Source organism: Micromesistius poutassou (genome assembly GCF_964030765.1).
Source record: "Micromesistius poutassou genome assembly, chromosome: 10".
Lineage (NCBI taxonomy): Eukaryota > Metazoa > Chordata > Actinopteri > Gadiformes > Gadidae > Micromesistius > Micromesistius poutassou.
In genome coordinates, this window is record NC_140280.1 from 16555757 (window position 1) to 16576196 (window position 20440).

The 20440-nt window shown below is 41.2% G+C and overlaps 1 protein-coding gene and 5 pseudogenes across 6 annotated transcripts; 5 read left to right on the forward strand and 1 right to left on the reverse strand.

Moving 5' to 3' along the window:
- Positions 1–621: 621 nt before the first annotated feature.
- Positions 622–1885, forward strand: LOC311354931 (annotated as a pseudogene). The gene has a single exon. The product of its transcript is annotated as an uncharacterized misc_RNA (transcript).
- A 656-nt stretch (positions 1886–2541) lies between these two features.
- Positions 2542–3805, forward strand: LOC311354932 (annotated as a pseudogene). The gene has a single exon. The product of its transcript is annotated as an uncharacterized misc_RNA (transcript).
- A 656-nt stretch (positions 3806–4461) lies between these two features.
- LOC311354933 lies at positions 4462–5725 on the forward strand (annotated as a pseudogene). Its single transcript has one exon. The product of its transcript is annotated as an uncharacterized misc_RNA (transcript).
- A 656-nt stretch (positions 5726–6381) lies between these two features.
- On the forward strand, positions 6382–7645 carry LOC311354934 (annotated as a pseudogene). Its single transcript has one exon. The product of its transcript is annotated as an uncharacterized misc_RNA (transcript).
- Positions 7646–8301: 656 nt separating this feature from the next.
- Positions 8302–9565, forward strand: LOC311354935 (annotated as a pseudogene). The gene has a single exon. The product of its transcript is annotated as an uncharacterized misc_RNA (transcript).
- A 4284-nt stretch (positions 9566–13849) lies between these two features.
- LOC311354919 (CLOCK-interacting pacemaker-like) lies at positions 13850–20433 on the reverse strand. The gene is made up of 4 exons (XM_084474796.1): positions 20116–20433; positions 18338–18555; positions 17736–17911; positions 13850–16279 (listed from the first exon to the last, which is right to left on the reverse strand). Exons 2-4 carry the CDS (start codon positions 18546–18548, stop codon positions 14882–14884), a joined length of 1785 nt encoding a protein of 594 aa, XP_084330922.1. The 5' UTR covers positions 18549–18555; positions 20116–20433; the 3' UTR covers positions 13850–14881.
- Between the last annotated feature and the right edge of the window lie 7 nt (positions 20434–20440).

Here is a 20440-nt window from a genome sequence, read left to right on the forward strand (position 1 = left end):
ACAATCAACAAAGACAACCTTGATTTGGATACCATGAGGTCTGAAATCCAGAGAGAAAAAGAGGCACTGGAACGAGACAGAGAAAAGATCCGGGAAGAAACTGAGATTCTAGAAAGAGATCAATCTTGTGTGAAAGCAGAAAAAGAAAGCCTTGAAATGGCAAAGGTGGAACTCCAAGAAAAGCAAGACAAAGTCCATAATTCACAGAGCGACTTGAACAGTGACAGAGCAAAGATGGACCATTTACTTCTTGGAGTCCAAAAGAAAATCCAAGAACTTCATGAAGAGATACGAGACATGGCCCAAAAGCAGAAACAACAAGAGCATCTAGACAGTGAATTCAAAAGATTGGCGGATGACCTCCAAATTGGGCAGGAAAATCTGATGAGACAACAAGAGGAAGTTCACCGTCTTAAGAGTGATGTCATGAATAAGAAGGAGGAGCTTAAATTGATCATGGACAGAATCTTTGAAGAGACAGCACACCTTGAACAAGAGAGGCTTGATATTGACGACGAGCGAAGAAAGGCCTCGGATGAAAGGAAAATGCTAGAAAGAGATTTGTATGAAGTAAGGATGAGAGAAGCAGAGGCCATGGAATTGACGAGACATAACACAAATATGAAAGACTCAATAAAAGAGTTAACTGAAAAGACACGTCAAGACATTGCAATGAAGATGCAATTCATAGAGCAGAATGTTCTTCATGCACAAAAACAGACAACCAACTTGGAAATTCAGCAAAAAGAAATGGAAGAGCAGAAATTGGCGATTGACACACACTTCAAACTGTTACAAAGACACAGAGAAGATCTGATCAATATGAAATCTGACATGATCTTACAAAAACAAGAAATTCAAAAGAATTGGAAGGAGGAGCTTCTACTGGAGAAACAAGATCTTCAAACGGAAAAGGAAGCAGTAGACAGGCAAAGCAAATATCTGGACACAGTAAAAGAAACAATCAACAAAGACAACCTTGATTTGGATACCATGAGGTCTGAAATCCAGAGAGAAAAAGAGGCACTGGAACGAGACAGAGAAAAGATCCGGGAAGAAACTGAGATTCTAGAAAGAGATCAATCTTGTGTGAAAGCAGAAAAAGAAAGCCTTGAAATGGCAAAGGTGGAACTCCAAGAAAAGCAAGACAAAGTCCATAGTTTACAGAGCGACTTGAACAGTGACAGAGCAAAGATGGACCATTTACTTCTTGGAGTCCAAAAGAAAATCCAAGAACTTCATGAAGAGATACGAGACATGGCCCAAAAACAGAAACAACAAGAGCATCTAGACAGTGAATTCAAAAGATTGGCGGATGACCTCCAAATTGGGCAGGAAAATCTGATAAGACAACAAGAGGAAGTTCACCGTCTTAAGAGTGATGTCATGAATAAGAAGGAGGAGCTTAAATTGATCATGGACAGAATCTTTGAAGAGACAGCACACCTTGAACAAGAGAGGCTTGATATTGACGACGAGCGAAGAAAGGCCTCGGATGAAAGGAAAATGCTAGAAAGAGATTTGTATGAAGTAAGGATGAGAGAAGCAGAGGCCATGGAAATGACGAGACATAACACAAATATGAAAGACTCAATAAAAGAGTTAACTGAAAAGACACGTCAAGACATTGCAATGAAGATGCAATTCATAGAGCAGAATGTTCTTCATGCACAAAAACAGACAACCAACTTGGAAATTCAGCAAAAAGAAATGGAAGAGCAGAAATTGGCGATTGACACACACTTCAAACTGTTACAAAGACACAGAGAAGATCTGATCAATATGAAATCTGACATGATCTTACAAAAACAAGAAATTCAAAAGAATTGGAAGGAGGAGCTTCTACTGGAGAAACAAGATCTTCAAACGGAAAAGGAAGCAGTAGACAGGCAAAGCAAATATCTGGACACAGTAAAAGAAACAATCAACAAAGACAACCTTGATTTGGATACCATGAGGTCTGAAATCCAGAGAGAAAAAGAGGCACTGGAACGAGACAGAGAAAAGATCCGGGAAGAAACTGAGATTCTAGAAAGAGATCAATCTTGTGTGAAAGCAGAAAAAGAAAGCCTTGAAATGGCAAAGGTGGAACTCCAAGAAAAGCAAGACAAAGTCCATAGTTTACAGAGCGACTTGAACAGTGACAGAGCAAAGATGGACCATTTACTTCTTGGAGTCCAAAAGAAAATCCAAGAACTTCATGAAGAGATACGAGACATGGCCCAAAAGCAGAAACAACAAGAGCATCTAGACAGTGAATTCAAAAGATTGGCGGATGACCTCCAAATTGGGCAGGAAAATCTGATAAGACAACAAGAGGAAGTTCACCGTCTTAAGAGTGATGTCATGAATAAGAAGGAGGAGCTTAAATTGATCATGGACAGAATCTTTGAAGAGACAGCACACCTTGAACAAGAGAGGCTTGATATTGACGACGAGCGAAGAAAGGCCTCGGATGAAAGGAAAATGCTAGAAAGAGATTTGTATGAAGTAAGGATGAGAGAAGCAGAGGCCATGGAAATGACGAGACATAACACAAATATGAAAGACTCAATAAAAGAGTTAACTGAAAAGACACGTCAAGACATTGCAATGAAGATGCAATTCATAGAGCAGAATGTTCTTCATGCACAAAAACAGACAACCAACTTGGAAATTCAGCAAAAAGAAATGGAAGAGCAGAAATTGGCGATTGACACACACTTCAAACTGTTACAAAGACACAGAGAAGATCTGATCAATATGAAATCGGACATGATCTTACAAAAACAAGAAATTCAAAAGAATTGGAAGGAGGAGCTTCTACTGGAGAAACAAGATCTTCAAACGGAAAAGGAAGCAGTAGACAGGCAAAGCAAATATCTGGACACAGTAAAAGAAACAATCAACAAAGACAACCTTGATTTGGATACCATGAGGTCTGAAATCCAGAGAGAAAAAGAGGCACTGGAACGAGACAGAGAAAAGATCCGGGAAGAAACTGAGATTCTAGAAAGAGATCAATCTTGTGTGAAAGCAGAAAAAGAAAGCCTTGAAATGGCAAAGGTGGAACTCCAAGAAAAGCAAGACAAAGTCCATAGTTTACAGAGCGACTTGAACAGTGACAGAGCAAAGATGGACCATTTACTTCTTGGAGTCCAAAAGAAAATCCAAGAACTTCATGAAGAGATACGAGACATGGCCCAAAAACAGAAACAACAAGAGCATCTAGACAGTGAATTCAAAAGATTGGTGGATGACCTCCAAATTGGGCAGGAAAATCTGATAAGACAACAAGAGGAAGTTCACCGTCTTAAGAGTGATGTCATGAATAAGAAGGAGGAGCTTAAATTGATCATGGACAGAATCTTTGAAGAGACAGCACACCTTGAACAAGAGAGGCTTGATATTGACGACGAGCGAAGAAAGGCCTCGGATGAAAGGAAAATGCTAGAAAGAGATTTGTATGAAGTAAGGATGAGAGAAGCAGAGGCCATGGAAATGACGAGACATAACACAAATATGAAAGACTCAATAAAAGAGTTAACTGAAAAGACACGTCAAGACATTGCAATGAAGATGCAATTCATAGAGCAGAATGTTCTTCATGCACAAAAACAGACAACCAACTTGGAAATTCAGCAAAAAGAAATGGAAGAGCAGAAATTGGCGATTGACACACACTTCCAACTGCTACAAAGACACAGAGAAGATCTGATCAATATGAAATCGGACATGATCTTACAAAAACAAGAAATTCAAAAGAATTGGAAGGAGGAGCTTCTACTGGAGAAACAAGATCTTCAAACGGAAAAGGAAGCAGTAGACAGGCAAAGCAAATATCTGGACACAGTAAAAGAAACAATCAACAAAGACAACCTTGATTTGGATACCATGAGGTCTGAAATCCAGAGAGAAAAAGAGGCACTGGAACGAGACAGAGAAAAGATCCGGGAAGAAACTGAGATTCTAGAAAGAGATCAATCTTGTGTGAAAGCAGAAAAAGAAAGCCTTGAAATGGCAAAGGTGGAACTCCAAGAAAAGCAAGACAAAGTCCATAATTCACAGAGCGACTTGAACAGTGACAGAGCAAAGATGGACCATTTACTTCTTGGAGTCCAAAAGAAAATCCAAGAACTTCATGAAGAGATACGAGACATGGCCCAAAAGCAGAAACAACAAGAGCATCTAGACAGTGAATTCAAAAGATTGGCGGATGACCTCCAAATTGGGCAGGAAAATCTGATAAGACAACAAGAGGAAGTTCACCGTCTTAAGAGTGATGTCATGAATAAGAAGGAGGAGCTTAAATTGATCATGGACAGAATCTTTGAAGAGACAGCACACCTTGAACAAGAGAGGCTTGATATTGACGACGAGCGAAGAAAGGCCTCGGATGAAAGGAAAATGCTAGAAAGAGATTTGTATGAAGTAAGGATGAGAGAAGCAGAGGCCATGGAATTGACGAGACATAACACAAATATGAAAGACTCAATAAAAGAGTTAACTGAAAAGACACGTCAAGACATTGCAATGAAGATGCAATTCATAGAGCAGAATGTTCTTCATGCACAAAAACAGACAACCAACTTGGAAATTCAGCAAAAAGAAATGGAAGAGCAGAAATTGGCGATTGACACACACTTCAAACTGTTACAAAGACACAGAGAAGATCTGATCAATATGAAATCTGACATGATCTTACAAAAACAAGAAATTCAAAAGAATTGGAAGGAGGAGCTTCTACTGGAGAAACAAGATCTTCAAACGGAAAAGGAAGCAGTAGACAGGCAAAGCAAATATCTGGACACAGTAAAAGAAACAATCAACAAAGACAACCTTGATTTGGATACCATGAGGTCTGAAATCCAGAGAGAAAAAGAGGCACTGGAACGAGACAGAGAAAAGATCCGGGAAGAAACTGAGATTCTAGAAAGAGATCAATCTTGTGTGAAAGCAGAAAAAGAAAGCCTTGAAATGGCAAAGGTGGAACTCCAAGAAAAGCAAGACAAAGTCCATAGTTTACAGAGCGACTTGAACAGTGACAGAGCAAAGATGGACCATTTACTTCTTGGAGTCCAAAAGAAAATCCAAGAACTTCATGAAGAGATACGAGACATGGCCCAAAAACAGAAACAACAAGAGCATCTAGACAGTGAATTCAAAAGATTGGCGGATGACCTCCAAATTGGGCAGGAAAATCTGATAAGACAACAAGAGGAAGTTCACCGTCTTAAGAGTGATGTCATGAATAAGAAGGAGGAGCTTAAATTGATCATGGACAGAATCTTTGAAGAGACAGCACACCTTGAACAAGAGAGGCTTGATATTGACGACGAGCGAAGAAAGGCCTCGGATGAAAGGAAAATGCTAGAAAGAGATTTGTATGAAGTAAGGATGAGAGAAGCAGAGGCCATGGAAATGACGAGACATAACACAAATATGAAAGACTCAATAAAAGAGTTAACTGAAAAGACACGTCAAGACATTGCAATGAAGATGCAATTCATAGAGCAGAATGTTCTTCATGCACAAAAACAGACAACCAACTTGGAAATTCAGCAAAAAGAAATGGAAGAGCAGAAATTGGCGATTGACACACACTTCAAACTGTTACAAAGACACAGAGAAGATCTGATCAATATGAAATCTGACATGATCTTACAAAAACAAGAAATTCAAAAGAATTGGAAGGAGGAGCTTCTACTGGAGAAACAAGATCTTCAAACGGAAAAGGAAGCAGTAGACAGGCAAAGCAAATATCTGGACACAGTAAAAGAAACAATCAACAAAGACAACCTTGATTTGGATACCATGAGGTCTGAAATCCAGAGAGAAAAAGAGGCACTGGAACGAGACAGAGAAAAGATCCGGGAAGAAACTGAGATTCTAGAAAGAGATCAATCTTGTGTGAAAGCAGAAAAAGAAAGCCTTGAAATGGCAAAGGTGGAACTCCAAGAAAAGCAAGACAAAGTCCATAGTTTACAGAGCGACTTGAACAGTGACAGAGCAAAGATGGACCATTTACTTCTTGGAGTCCAAAAGAAAATCCAAGAACTTCATGAAGAGATACGAGACATGGCCCAAAAGCAGAAACAACAAGAGCATCTAGACAGTGAATTCAAAAGATTGGCGGATGACCTCCAAATTGGGCAGGAAAATCTGATAAGACAACAAGAGGAAGTTCACCGTCTTAAGAGTGATGTCATGAATAAGAAGGAGGAGCTTAAATTGATCATGGACAGAATCTTTGAAGAGACAGCACACCTTGAACAAGAGAGGCTTGATATTGACGACGAGCGAAGAAAGGCCTCGGATGAAAGGAAAATGCTAGAAAGAGATTTGTATGAAGTAAGGATGAGAGAAGCAGAGGCCATGGAAATGACGAGACATAACACAAATATGAAAGACTCAATAAAAGAGTTAACTGAAAAGACACGTCAAGACATTGCAATGAAGATGCAATTCATAGAGCAGAATGTTCTTCATGCACAAAAACAGACAACCAACTTGGAAATTCAGCAAAAAGAAATGGAAGAGCAGAAATTGGCGATTGACACACACTTCAAACTGCTACAAAGACACAGAGAAGATCTGATCAATATGAAATCGGACATGATCTTACAAAAACAAGAAATTCAAAAGAATTGGAAGGAGGAGCTTCTACTGGAGAAACAAGATCTTCAAACGGAAAAGGAAGCAGTAGACAGGCAAAGCAAATATCTGGACACAGTAAAAGAAACAATCAACAAAGACAACCTTGATTTGGATACCATGAGGTCTGAAATCCAGAGAGAAAAAGAGGCACTGGAACGAGACAGAGAAAAGATCCGGGAAGAAACTGAGATTCTAGAAAGAGATCAATCTTGTGTGAAAGCAGAAAAAGAAAGCCTTGAAATGGCAAAGGTGGAACTCCAAGAAAAGCAAGACAAAGTCCATAGTTTAGAGAGCGACTTGAACAGTGACAGAGCAAAGATGGACCATTTACTTCTTGGAGTCCAAAAGAAAATCCAAGAACTTCATGAAGAGATACGAGACATGGCCCAAAAACAGAAACAACAAGAGCATCTAGACAGTGAATTCAAAAGATTGGTGGATGACCTCCAAATTGGGCAGGAAAATCTGATAAGACAACAAGAGGAAGTTCACCGTCTTAAGAGTGATGTCATGAATAAGAAGGAGGAGCTTAAATTGATCATGGACAGAATCTTTGAAGAGACAGCACACCTTGAACAAGAGAGGCTTGATATTGACGACGAGCGAAGAAAGGCCTCGGATGAAAGGAAAATGCTAGAAAGAGATTTGTATGAAGTAAGGATGAGAGAAGCAGAGGCCATGGAAATGACGAGACATAACACAAATATGAAAGACTCAATAAAAGAGTTAACTGAAAAGACACGTCAAGACATTGCAATGAAGATGCAATTCATAGAGCAGAATGTTCTTCATGCACAAAAACAGACAACCAACTTGGAAATTCAGCAAAAAGAAATGGAAGAGCAGAAATTGGCGATTGACACACACTTCAAACTGTTACAAAGACACAGAGAAGATCTGATCAATATGAAATCGGACATGATCTTACAAAAACAAGAAATTCAAAAGAATTGGAAGGAGGAGCTTCTACTGGAGAAACAAGATCTTCAAACGGAAAAGGAAGCAGTAGACAGGCAAAGCAAATATCTGGACACAGTAAAAGAAACAATCAACAAAGACAACCTTGATTTGGATACCATGAGGTCTGAAATCCAGAGAGAAAAAGAGGCACTGGAACGAGACAGAGAAAAGATCCGGGAAGAAACTGAGATTCTAGAAAGAGATCAATCTTGTGTGAAAGCAGAAAAAGAAAGCCTTGAAATGGCAAAGGTGGAACTCCAAGAAAAGCAAGACAAAGTCCATAGTTTACAGAGCGACTTGAACAGTGACAGAGCAAAGATGGACCATTTACTTCTTGGAGTCCAAAAGAAAATCCAAGAACTTCATGAAGAGATACAAGACATGGCCCAAAAGCAGAAACAACAAGAGCATCTAGACAGTGAATTCAAAAGATTGGCGGATGACCTCCAAATTGGGCAGGAAAATCTGATAAGACAACAAGAGGAAGTTCACCGTCTTAAGAGTGATGTCATGAATAAGAAGGAGGAGCTTAAATTGATCATGGACAGAATCTTTGAAGAGACAGCACACCTTGAACAAGAGAGGCTTGATATTGACGACGAGCGAAGAAAGGCCTCGGATGAAAGGAAAATGCTAGAAAGAGATTTGTATGAAGTAAGGATGAGAGAAGCAGAGGCCATGGAAATGACGAGACATAACACAAATATGAAAGACTCAATAAAAGAGTTAACTGAAAAGACACGTCAAGACATTGCAATGAAGATGCAATTCATAGAGCAGAATGTTCTTCATGCACAAAAACAGACAACCAACTTGGAAATTCAGCAAAAAGAAATGGAAGAGCAGAAATTGGCGATTGACACACACTTCAAACTGTTACAAAGACACAGAGAAGATCTGATCAATATGAAATCGGACATGATCTTACAAAAACAAGAAATTCAAAAGAATTGGAAGGAGGAGCTTCTACTGGAGAAACAAGATCTTCAAACGGAAAAGGAAGCAGTAGACAGGCAAAGCAAATATCTGGACACAGTAAAAGAAACAATCAACAAAGACAACCTTGATTTGGATACCATGAGGTCTGAAATCCAGAGAGAAAAAGAGGCACTGGAACGAGACAGAGAAAAGATCCGGGAAGAAACTGAGATTCTAGAAAGAGATCAATCTTGTGTGAAAGCAGAAAAAGAAAGCCTTGAAATGGCAAAGGTGGAACTCCAAGAAAAGCAAGACAAAGTCCATAGTTTACAGAGCGACTTGAACAGTGACAGAGCAAAGATGGACCATTTACTTCTTGGAGTCCAAAAGAAAATCCAAGAACTTCATGAAGAGATACGAGACATGGCCCAAAAGCAGAAACAACAAGAGCATCTAGACAGTGAATTCAAAAGATTGGCGGATGACCTCCAAATTGGGCAGGAAAATCTGATAAGACAACAAGAGGAAGTTCACCGTCTTAAGAGTGATGTCATGAATAAGAAGGAGGAGCTTAAATTGATCATGGACAGAATCTTTGAAGAGACAGCACACCTTGAACAAGAGAGGCTTGATATTGACGACGAGCGAAGAAAGGCCTCGGATGAAAGGAAAATGCTAGAAAGAGATTTGTATGAAGTAAGGATGAGAGAAGCAGAGGCCATGGAAATGACGAGACATAACACAAATATGAAAGACTCAATAAAAGAGTTAACTGAAAAGACACGTCAAGACATTGCAATGAAGATGCAATTCATAGAGCAGAATGTTCTTCATGCACAAAAACAGACAACCAACTTGGAAATTCAGCAAAAAGAAATGGAAGAGCAGAAATTGGCGATTGACACACACTTCAAACTGTTACAAAGACACAGAGAAGATCTGATCAATATGAAATCGGACATGATCTTACAAAAACAAGAAATTCAAAAGAATTGGAAGGAGGAGCTTCTACTGGAGAAACAAGATCTTCAAACGGAAAAGGAAGCAGTAGACAGGCAAAGCAAATATCTGGACACAGTAAAAGAAACAATCAACAAAGACAACCTTGATTTGGATACCATGAGGTCTGAAATCCAGAGAGAAAAAGAGGCACTGGAACGAGACAGAGAAAAGATCCGGGAAGAAACTGAGATTCTAGAAAGAGATCAATCTTGTGTGAAAGCAGAAAAAGAAAGCCTTGAAATGGCAAAGGTGGAACTCCAAGAAAAGCAAGACAAAGTCCATAGTTTACAGAGCGACTTGAACAGTGACAGAGCAAAGATGGACCATTTACTTCTTGGAGTCCAAAAGAAAATCCAAGAACTTCATGAAGAGATACAAGACATGGCCCAAAAGCAGAAACAACAAGAGCATCTAGACAGTGAATTCAAAAGATTGGCGGATGACCTCCAAATTGGGCAGGAAAATCTGATAAGACAACAAGAGGAAGTTCACCGTCTTAAGAGTGATGTCATGAATAAGAAGGAGGAGCTTAAATTGATCATGGACAGAATCTTTGAAGAGACAGCACACCTTGAACAAGAGAGGCTTGATATTGACGACGAGCGAAGAAAGGCCTCGGATGAAAGGAAAATGCTAGAAAGAGATTTGTATGAAGTAAGGATGAGAGAAGCAGAGGCCATGGAAATGACGAGACATAACACAAATATGAAAGACTCAATAAAAGAGTTAACTGAAAAGACACGTCAAGACATTGCAATGAAGATGCAATTCATAGAGCAGAATGTTCTTCATGCACAAAAACAGACAACCAACTTGGAAATTCAGCAAAAAGAAATGGAAGAGCAGAAATTGGCGATTGACACACACTTCAAACTGTTACAAAGACACAGAGAAGATCTGATCAATATGAAATCTGACATGATCTTACAAAAACAAGAAATTCAAAAGAATTGGAAGGAGGAGCTTCTACTGGAGAAACAAGATCTTCAAACGGAAAAGGAAGCAGTAGACAGGCAAAGCAAATATCTGGACACAGTAAAAGAAACAATCAACAAAGACAACCTTGATTTGGATACCATGAGGTCTGAAATCCAGAGAGAAAAAGAGGCACTGGAACGAGACAGAGAAAAGATCCGGGAAGAAACTGAGATTCTAGAAAGAGATCAATCTTGTGTGAAAGCAGAAAAAGAAAGCCTTGAAATGGCAAAGGTGGAACTCAAAGAAAAGCAAGACAAAGTCCATAGTTCACAGAGCGACTTGAACAGTGACAGAGCAAAGATGGACCATTTACTTCTTGGAGTCCAAAAGAAAATCCAAGAACTTCATGAAGAGATACGAGACATGGCCCAAAAGCAGAAACAACAAGAGCATCTAGACAGTGAATTCAAAAGATTGGCGGATGACCTCCAAATTGGGCAGGAAAATCTGATAAGACAACAAGAGGAAGTTCACCGTCTTAAGATTGATGTCATGAATAAGAAGGAGGAGCTTAAATTGATCATGGACAGAATCTTTGAAGAGACAGCACACCTTGAACAAGAGAGGCTTGATATTGACGACGAGCGACGAAAGGCGTCGGATGAAAGGAAAATGCTAGAAAGAGATTTGTCTGAAGTAAGGATGAGAGAAGAAGAGGCCACGGAAATGGCCAGACATAACACAAATATGAAAGACTCAATAAAAGAGTTAACTGAAAAGACACGTCAAGACATTGCAATGAAGATGCAATTCATAGAGCAGAATGTTCTTCATGCACAAAAACAGACAACCAACTTGGAAATTCAGCAAAAAGAAATGGAAGAGCAGAAATTGGCGATTGACACACACTTCAAACTGTTACAAAGACACAGAGAAGATCTGATCAATATGAAATCGGACATGATCTTACAAAAACAAGAAATTCAAAAGAATTGGAAGGAGGAGCTTCTACTGGAGAAACAAGATCTTCAAACGGAAATGGAAGCAGTAGACAGGCAAAGCAAATATCTGGACACAGTAAAAGAAACAATCAACAAAGACAACCTTGATTTGGATACCATGAGGTCTGAAATCCAGAGAGAAAAAGAGGCACTGGAAAGAGATCAATCCCTCATGAAAGCCGGAAAAGAAAGAGAGATACTGAATACACTGTCCATACAACTCAAAGAGCTGAGAATTGTGTTACAATGTATAGAAAGAAAACATGAAGAAATTAAAATCAAACAACAAGAATGTGATGATAAATGGAAAACTATGCTGAATACTAATGTGCATCTGGATAAAATTAAGGCAGATTTGAAAGCTCAATGTGACATTGTAGCAAAACTTCTGTGGGATGTAAATAGAAATAAGGTACACATTGAACAGAACTCTGTTCAAACCCAGACTAACATTTCTCTAGATCAGATCAAACAAACAGGCCCCCAAATGCCCCCAAGTGCTGTGGACAAGAGCTTTACAAGAATAAAAGATGACGATCCAATTCAACACAATGATACCGAAGACCACCAAGAGAACGCCACAACAGCTGAAAACATTTCTACAAAGGAACATGTCTCCAACCAAGATAAATTGCGGAAGATGTGGAAAGTGACAAGAATGAAACGGAGGGAGATCGACCACATGAAGAGCAGAGGTCACAAGATGAGAAAGAACCTGGAGCAGAAACTAAAGACAATCCGTGACATAGTCAAGAGACCTCATTTGCAAAGAGAGGACAAAGAGCCCTCGCAGAACTCAAGCATAGAGTCGCAAGAGGAAGACCGAAGCCACCAGCAGGCAAGCAACCGAAAGATACTGGCTGACAGATACAGAGAGCTTGAGGATCTTAGAGCACAGCTGCTCGGAGAGCTTGAGAAACTGAAAGGAAGCAGATTCCGAAGATGGACTACCGATAGAGCCATGCAGACAGGGCCAGACCCCCGCAGAGAGGTACAGCCACAGGGTGGGACAGTAAACGAACAAGAGTCTCAGGCTGGAAGGGGTTCAAGAGGACTTCTGTGTCAACTTCAACGTTACTGCTGCCGCAGCTGCTGCTGCTGTCCTGAGTGCTGTGGACACTCGTCCCAAGACGAGGCGTCCCAAGATTAGGCGTTGAAGGTCTGCCATAAACAGAAAGGATGTTTCTAGATTATTGATTTGATTATGCTTTACTTAACAGTGCTTTTGTTTGGCTTTTATTCTGTTTTGTTTTGTTGTATACAAATTGTTGCATTACATATTGTGAAAGGCAGCCTGTGAGCGGCTGGATGATGGACAAGAGAAAGTTGACAACGACAGCCAGGCTTCCCACTTTTCCATTGATTCATTATCACAGTTCCCGTTACAGTCACTGGTTAACAGAAAGGGGATCAGAGTTACCACCAGCAGCCCAGGCAGATTGTAAATGGCGCGTTATATACCAGGCCACCGGTAATTATCCCTGGCCTCTTCTACTACAAAGGTAACATGAAAATATCATCGCACCTGGCCGAAGCCATACAATCATCTGCGGCCACACTGTCTAATAAATAACTCAATCCCTATTTAATAAATATAGCAATTTAAATATCTGTATAGACTGTGCAAATACGCAATGTGCAACTGTACTGTGCAAACTTTGGCAAATAAAGTGCTATCGTACCTTTAAGTGATTGTGCAAAATAAAAATTACCCACATGTGCAAAATATACCAGTAACGAACTGCGCTTCGTTACACATATCTTTATTATTTATTTAAAGTGTCTGCTACTATAACAGATACAGTAGTTAATCCTACTTGTTGCAAATCAATTGATATGGCTGATTTATTGAACAAAGTTACAACATAAATGTTTTATTATTTGCATAAATAGGGGATTCCCAAAATCTACTGAATCATGTTAACTAGTTATAAGATGTTTTACAAAGTAACAATCATTAATAAATAAGAGAAAAGTGGTGTGTTAAGAGACTTTTTGATCACATTAATATATTAGTATTAACCTAGTAATGTTCAAAATGTTAATATAGTTATATGTTTACATTAAAACTTTCATTATTATTGTTTGCTTTACACAAACTATATATACAACTCGATTTTATTTGTCACATTTCTACTGGATAATCTGGAGCAAAATGCCAAGTCATTAATAATTCTGTGGGTTTGCTTTAAAAAAATGTGTTAGTATGCATGTACTTGTAGTAGTAGCCACCAGTAAAGTAGTAAAGGCTTACTATTGTTGGAGAGATGCCAATAATAAAATAAAAAGAACTATAATCATTTCAATGGAGTTTTTATTTATCTGCTTTTGTGTGCAAATATAAGCAGTTTGAGCACTATGAATAAAACTGCAAGATATTGAGAGCAGAGTTCTTTTATTTTTAGGTCACACAATGAACTTCTTTAACATCAGGTTCCACTTGCTGAAAATCTATTGTATATTCACCAGAATGGGATGGAAGTAGTAGACCATTTGCAGGACCTGGGCCCAAAGCACAATATGCTTTAATATGCATTTCTCTGTATTCGCTTTCAAAATCGTTAAACACATTCATCAAAAGACATGTCCACAGTAACAGTAGTTTTATTGAAGGAAAGATAATCTCCAGCACTATTGTCTTGTGGAAATATATGGAGAACGGGAGATAATATAAATCCAATAACACTGCAAACGTTCAATCAATGTTCTAAAAGCTAATGTCTCCTTGTGTTTTACAGACCATGTGCTTAGACAGTGGATATTGTACAGTTACAGACATCAGAAAAACCCCAAATTCCCTCTTGACTTTGGAAAATTTCGAGTTCTCCTCGATTGCAACTCCAAAGCCTAATAAGAAGTAGATGTTTCTATGAAACAAAATAATAACTAAATTGACCTAATAATGTGCAGACGGTATAATACAGGGATATATTCCCTATAAACTGTCTGTACTAGTCTGAACTATGGTTAATCTCAAAAGGCAACCACTTTGTATCTTTTCCTCGCTGAGGGTCATTATCAACGTACCACAATAACCACATCTTCACCATTAGTGTAAGCAGTAGGAAAAATAATATAGCAGAAATATACAACATAGACAAGTAATGTTTTGACCACTGACACATGATTGGCTTGTGTTTGATTTGGTTTTCGTAAACATACATAATACTTTGAAACGTTTGTGCAGTATTTGTTGATTTAATTGCTGTTGCTGTCTAATGTAAAATTCTCATATGCAAAATGTAAACATCATCATTCCTGCAAATCTACATCACCACTTGTAAAATCGAACCAACAAAAATAGTCACAGAGGCTTTTACTCTCCAACACCAAGCTGTCTCACAAGTTGATAAATGGGAGCCAAAACCACAATTCAAATCGTTTTTTGGATTGCGTGCGTTTACACATACAGGGTATTTGGACCCCTAAACCCCCAGATATGGGAGTCAGAATAAATAGTTGTGAAAGGTGTAGCTCTCTGGGGACATTGCCAGATCGGTCAGATCCCTATCCATGGAGAGGGAGCCTGCTAGACTGTTCACCTGCTCCATCCTCTTTGCTTCCGGAGACAGGCCGAAAAAGGGCGACAGAGAAGAAACTCCTTCGTCAGCGCCTTGCGGGGACATGAGTTCCTGATGCGGCGGACCATTCTTCACTCTTCCCTGCTCGTCCCCCTCTCTGCTCTCACCTTTGGCAGCCTCGCCTCTCCTCACGCTCTGTTTCCGGTGGTCGCCGACGGCTTTGACCTGAGCGCCTGAGTCTAGCCCCGGGTAGGAGCCAGATTGGGCCATGGCCTGTAGGAGACGCTGGAGGCCGTTGGAGCCGTCGTTGGCGACTTGCTGGCCGGCCAGCGCCGCCTGGCACAGCAGCTGGGTGTGCAGGCGCAGCTGGGCGATCTCCCGCTCGGTGGTGTCGCTCTGCTTCTGCAGCTCCTTGGTGCGCAGGGTGATGGCGAGCAGCCCCGACTGGCTCAGGATCTCCGCCGTGTTGAGGAACCGCCGCTGGCGCACTGAAGAGCCCCCGGACGGCGAGTCTGAGAGGTGGCCGCTGGCCGCCGCCGCTGCTGCTGCTGCCTCCTCCGCCGCCACCACCACCACCACCGCAGACCCGGCCCTCTCCTGTCTCGGGCGGTAGGGGCTGTGGGAGACTGAGGAGTAGGAGGTGGGGCAGGAGGAGGAGGACGAGGAGGAGGACGGCGAGTGTAAGGAGGAGTGTGAGGAGGGCAGGGAGGGGATCCCGGAGCTGGAGACAGACGCCGATCCCAAGGCGTCGGAGCTATGATGGGAGCGGCGGTGCGTCTTGGTGGGGCAGGCGGGGGACGGGTGGGCAGGTGGCTCGGAGCCGCGTCGGGCCTTGTGCTCTGAGGGATGGAGGTCTCGGTGGCGGCCGTGCCGGTGGTGGTGCGAGGACAGATGTCTGGTTGTGGTGGACACGCTCTCCTTCAGTTCCTCCTCCGTGCACACCCTCTTGCTCTGGCTCTGACCCTCGCCACCGACACCACCTCCCCCTCCCACCTGGCCGGCGGCCGGGACTCCCTGCAAATGGCCTTCCTTCCTGGGGTGCGGTGCGATGCGGGGGTATGATTGGAGAATGGGCAGGTAAGAGTTCTTGGTGGCGCTGTGGTGGTGGTGGTGGTGGTGGTTCTTGCCGCTGGTTCGGCTGGTGCAGCCCCCCTTCTTGTTGGATTTGCTCAGGGTTTCTACCGGCGCACTGTAGGAGGAGGAGGGGGCCGTGACGGCTGGCTGTTGGATCACCAGGAGCTGGGTGGGCCCCTTGGGGCCTGAGACGCTATGCCAGCCTCCTTCCCATGCTAGCTGTCGATGCAGCATCTGCTCCTGCCTGGACTGTAGGTTGTCAAGAGGGGTTTTGTTGTTTGTTTGTTTATTGTTGTTTGTTGGTAAGAAGCACAAAGCATCAGGAAAGAGAAAAAGAGAACAATGAATACAAAGGAGGTTCAAGTGACTGTTAATTTCCTATCTTTCTGCTGATATTACATTCAAATATCAGTTTTTTTCAACCTGGAAATAATCTGAAACCTATTTTCTGATCATTTTGGGTCGAAGATTGAGCGAGAATGCCGCAGGTGTAATTCATGAAAACAGGCTGCAATGAAATCCTTTGGGGCAGTAGCGCCCCGTCAAGGGATGGCTCAAAGGGAGGTTTCACAAGAGTTTGGTTGTTGCAAGAGAACAGTGAGTGAGTAGGAGCTGGAGAGAGGAGATTGTTGCTTTGGAATACAGAAAACATAGTTTGGTGTTATCGAAAAAGAGAAAGAAAAAAAAAGAAAGGTGATGAAATAAGTTGTATTTCTCTGTAGGGATCTGTTCCATAACGTTAGAATGTAATCTGAGCCTGTAAGTGACAAAAAGAGAGAAAAAAAAGTGGACATATATTGATTGGGTGGTATTGCCTCCCGTGGGAGGCAATGTGCCCGTTTTATTGGCTGCTGTGTTCTTGCCCAATACTGGACCAATTTCAAATATTATTGTCAGTATTAGTCCCTTGGACCCAAAATGAGCAGAAGAAGGGTCCAGGTTAAATAGTTGCTTTAAGTTTTCCTAGAACTGTAATCATAATCAGAACAAACTGAACAAGTGCCCATTTGTTCTACATGGCTCCATTTTAGCACTTAATTACTGGAATTAGGCAGACTATCTTGAAGAAGACGCGCTGTTATATCCGTTTGTGGTTATTAGTATTATTAGTAACATCCCCTTAGATGATTCACAGCATTGTTTATTCTCACGTTATCTGAGGCCCCCAGAGAAATGTCCCTGAATGTCCTACAAAATGGTATTTAAAGGATCTATTAAACAAAACAGGGCCTCATTGTCACTGCTGCGATTGCTCCCCATTGATTAGCCTCCGACAGAGCCAACGGCTAATTCATATCACCATTAATACTGCAGTTCACTCACAAACCAAAACATCCCTGATACGCACATTCCTCAGCATGGACTCATGATGTAAACACATTCTTGTTCTTTATTTTAGAACTTCTTCTGATTGGCTTTTATTTTGGCTTTGCTTAAAAGACCATTTGTCATGTCTAGCTCTGATTTGATTAATCCAATTTCATGCCTGATGAATGAAAGATTAACAATTAATCAAGCATGGATGCATCTTACCCTATAGCTTAAAACTACATTTTATGAATTTCACGCTTAATTGTGTGTTGTTATTCTGCAAATATTTCATGATATATTCACGAGGGTTTAATGTTATGAGTGTGTGGTGCCCTTTGACCTTATTGTTTACTAAGGCTTGTACCATACTTCATTACTTCATCGAATGTCTCACCGATTTTCCCACCAGGTTTTTAATGACATAGACGGGACTGTGCCCCTCAAAGCGGCCGACACCCGCACTGCCGTGGTTGCAGGCGGTAACGGCACCTCGGCCGTTCTTCCCGCGTGTCTGGCTGACACTGCTGCGCTGGTCATCAAGGTCGTTCTGCACTGAATCCGAGCCGGCCTCTGAATAGACGAAGAAGAAGAGGGGGAAGCATAGCTTTGTGGAAACTGTTTTGGTGGACTACCGGTCCAAAGGTTTCTGGGTTCAAACCCCTGTCTGCAGTCTGACTCTAGGCAAACACCTGAGCCGGAGACATGCACCCTCTCCATGATCATTAATGACATGCATCTGCAAAGATGCATGTCTTAGCCTGTGCTAAATGACTACATAGGAACAGGTGTTCAAGGTGTTAATGAGAGATGGGTACTTTATTCACATCCCTCGGTGCAAAATAAAAATAATTAATTTGGAAACATAATGTTTAGTGCGTAGGTGTAAGCGGGTTTGTGTGTGCAAGTGGTAGGAAGGGGTTACATTTTTTGCAACAAACAATAACGACCAAAGAAGAACAAACACAATCACATCCCCAGGAAGGATTACCGGCTCACCTGAGTATCCCGAGTCTTTTTCCGAGTCCTTCCCCGAGTCGAAGCGTGACAGCTGTTCCCCCATGTCCCCCATCCCCCCCAGGGGCCCAGGGGTGGCCTGCGCGCGGTGCCCCCGGTCGGCCCGCACCGTGGCACTGTTGCTCCAGTCCTTGGCATTCTTCGAGGTGCTCCGCCCGACCCTCTCCCCAAAATGCCCTTGTTCCTTTGGCATTCCACACCTTTGGAGGGAACACATATATTTGCACAGGGGGATATAGTGAGTGGGAAACACGACGAGGCATAGTAAACCTGTACCTACAGGACCGAGGGAAGGGTTATTCTGGGTTTTCATGCTGGTGATGCCTGTGGTCAGCACACCCCTGACAGCACCCTGGAGAGTTAAAGGGGCAGGAAATATTTTATCCCTGTTTTAAAATGACCTACTCTTGAATCTTTCGTTGATTGCTGGAGATAAAAGGACACGTCACGCTGTTTGCCAATGCCCGAAATATCTACAATTAGTTTTTTGATTGCAGGGCCCAAATCATCTCAGAAAAAATAATTGCATTGCTCGATATAACAAATTTGCCTGAGGCAATTCTTAAAGTTGCATTGCAATATGGCAGAATATCCACTACCTCCAAAAAAAGTTTTTAATTTTCCCTCCCTGTCACTCATTCAAGCCATCTTACATAAAATAAATCATTCCAGCCATTATTGGGTACACAGCTGTATTTACCTTATAAAAGCCAAGCATTTCTTATGCTAGTAAATACAATGGCAACATGTGGTTCTACTGCTATCGAAGACAACATCTGAGAAAGATGATTTAGTCCACGTGCTATAGAGTGAGGCAGGTGAGAGCATCTCCCTCTATCTTCTCTATCATTCAATGTGAAAGTGGTTTTGATTTGTTACGAAAATGTATGTATTATAATATATATATTATATATTATAATATATTGTTAAGGCTGGCTCCTTCGAGCTCTAATAAAGGCCATGTTTCCAGAACAACCATGAAATGCGTATACAGTGTACGCTAAACTTGGACCAAGCTGAAACAGAATAAATCACAAGCTTTAATCTTTGACCACGTAGGCCATTAATACAACTTGGAGGGGATGGGAAGGGCATAATTCATAAAAATTGGGAAAGAATTCATCTGGAGATAATCATCATGTCAGAGACAGGAGACATATGTAAGCAATCATCTCCAGCATCGACATAAAGGATATTACAAATAAACAGGAAGCAATCAACCAATGTAAAATTAGACAACACATTAATTATTCACCATATGGCTTATAAATGCCAGACATGCATTTTATCTGAATTTTGGCAGATATGATTTAATGCTATTGATTTGTGTTAGGTCTACCGTGGTGAACCAGTTGAGCGTGCTGTCGGAGGAAGGCACCATGTCCCGGCGACACTGTAACCAGAGTTCCACCCCCAACTCTCTTATGTAATAGTCTGCTGCTAGTCCACGGACATAATGTGTCCATATTAAGATCAGCGTTTAATGTGTCATCAAACTATCTATTTACATTATGTAATAATGTGTTGTTGAATTAACTGAGAGATATGCCTACAAGGCATACAATCAACTAATGTGACATGTTTTACCAGGAAAGAATTACTTGTTATGCAACACAAGACTGGTAAGCAAAAGATAACCTGTAAACAACCACTATGTGAACAACACACATGAAAAAGTTAGTAATTTATCTACAAACGATACTATGTAAAAAAAATAATAATAATAATAAAAAGAAAGAAAAAGGAAACATGACTCTTACCGGGGTGAAGTCTACTTTATCTTCGCATCTAAGAACAGCAACTCGCTGTTCAAAAATCAATCATAGCTTCTTCGCGTCAAAAAGGCGACAGACTAACCAGTGTGTGAAGTTTCACGACAACATAATGTCAAATCTAAATGAGAATATCTTCCGACGGACCATCAAGGAGTCATTATCGACGGGTTGATTCGGGCAGTAACACTTGCCGTCAGCGCACCCTCCAGTAGATGCATGGTGCTGCTGTGGACATGGGTACCTTGAAGAAAAAGCGTAGTCTGATGTTCCCAAAGCACCCATTATGTCGATTACGCATGGCAACGCCCCC

Coding starts and splice junctions, on each gene's coding strand:
- LOC311354919 (XM_084474796.1), bottom strand. CDS start 18,548: ATGCCAAAGGAACAAGGGCATTTTGGGGAGAGGGTCGGGCGGAGCACC. Junction 17,912..18,337: donor AAAAGACTCGGGATACTCAG/GTGAGCCGGTAA, acceptor TCGTCTATTCAG/AGGCCGGCTCGGATTCAGTG. Junction 16,280..17,735: donor AAAACCTGGTGGGAAAATCG/GTGAGACATTCG, acceptor GACAACCTACAG/TCCAGGCAGGAGCAGATGCT.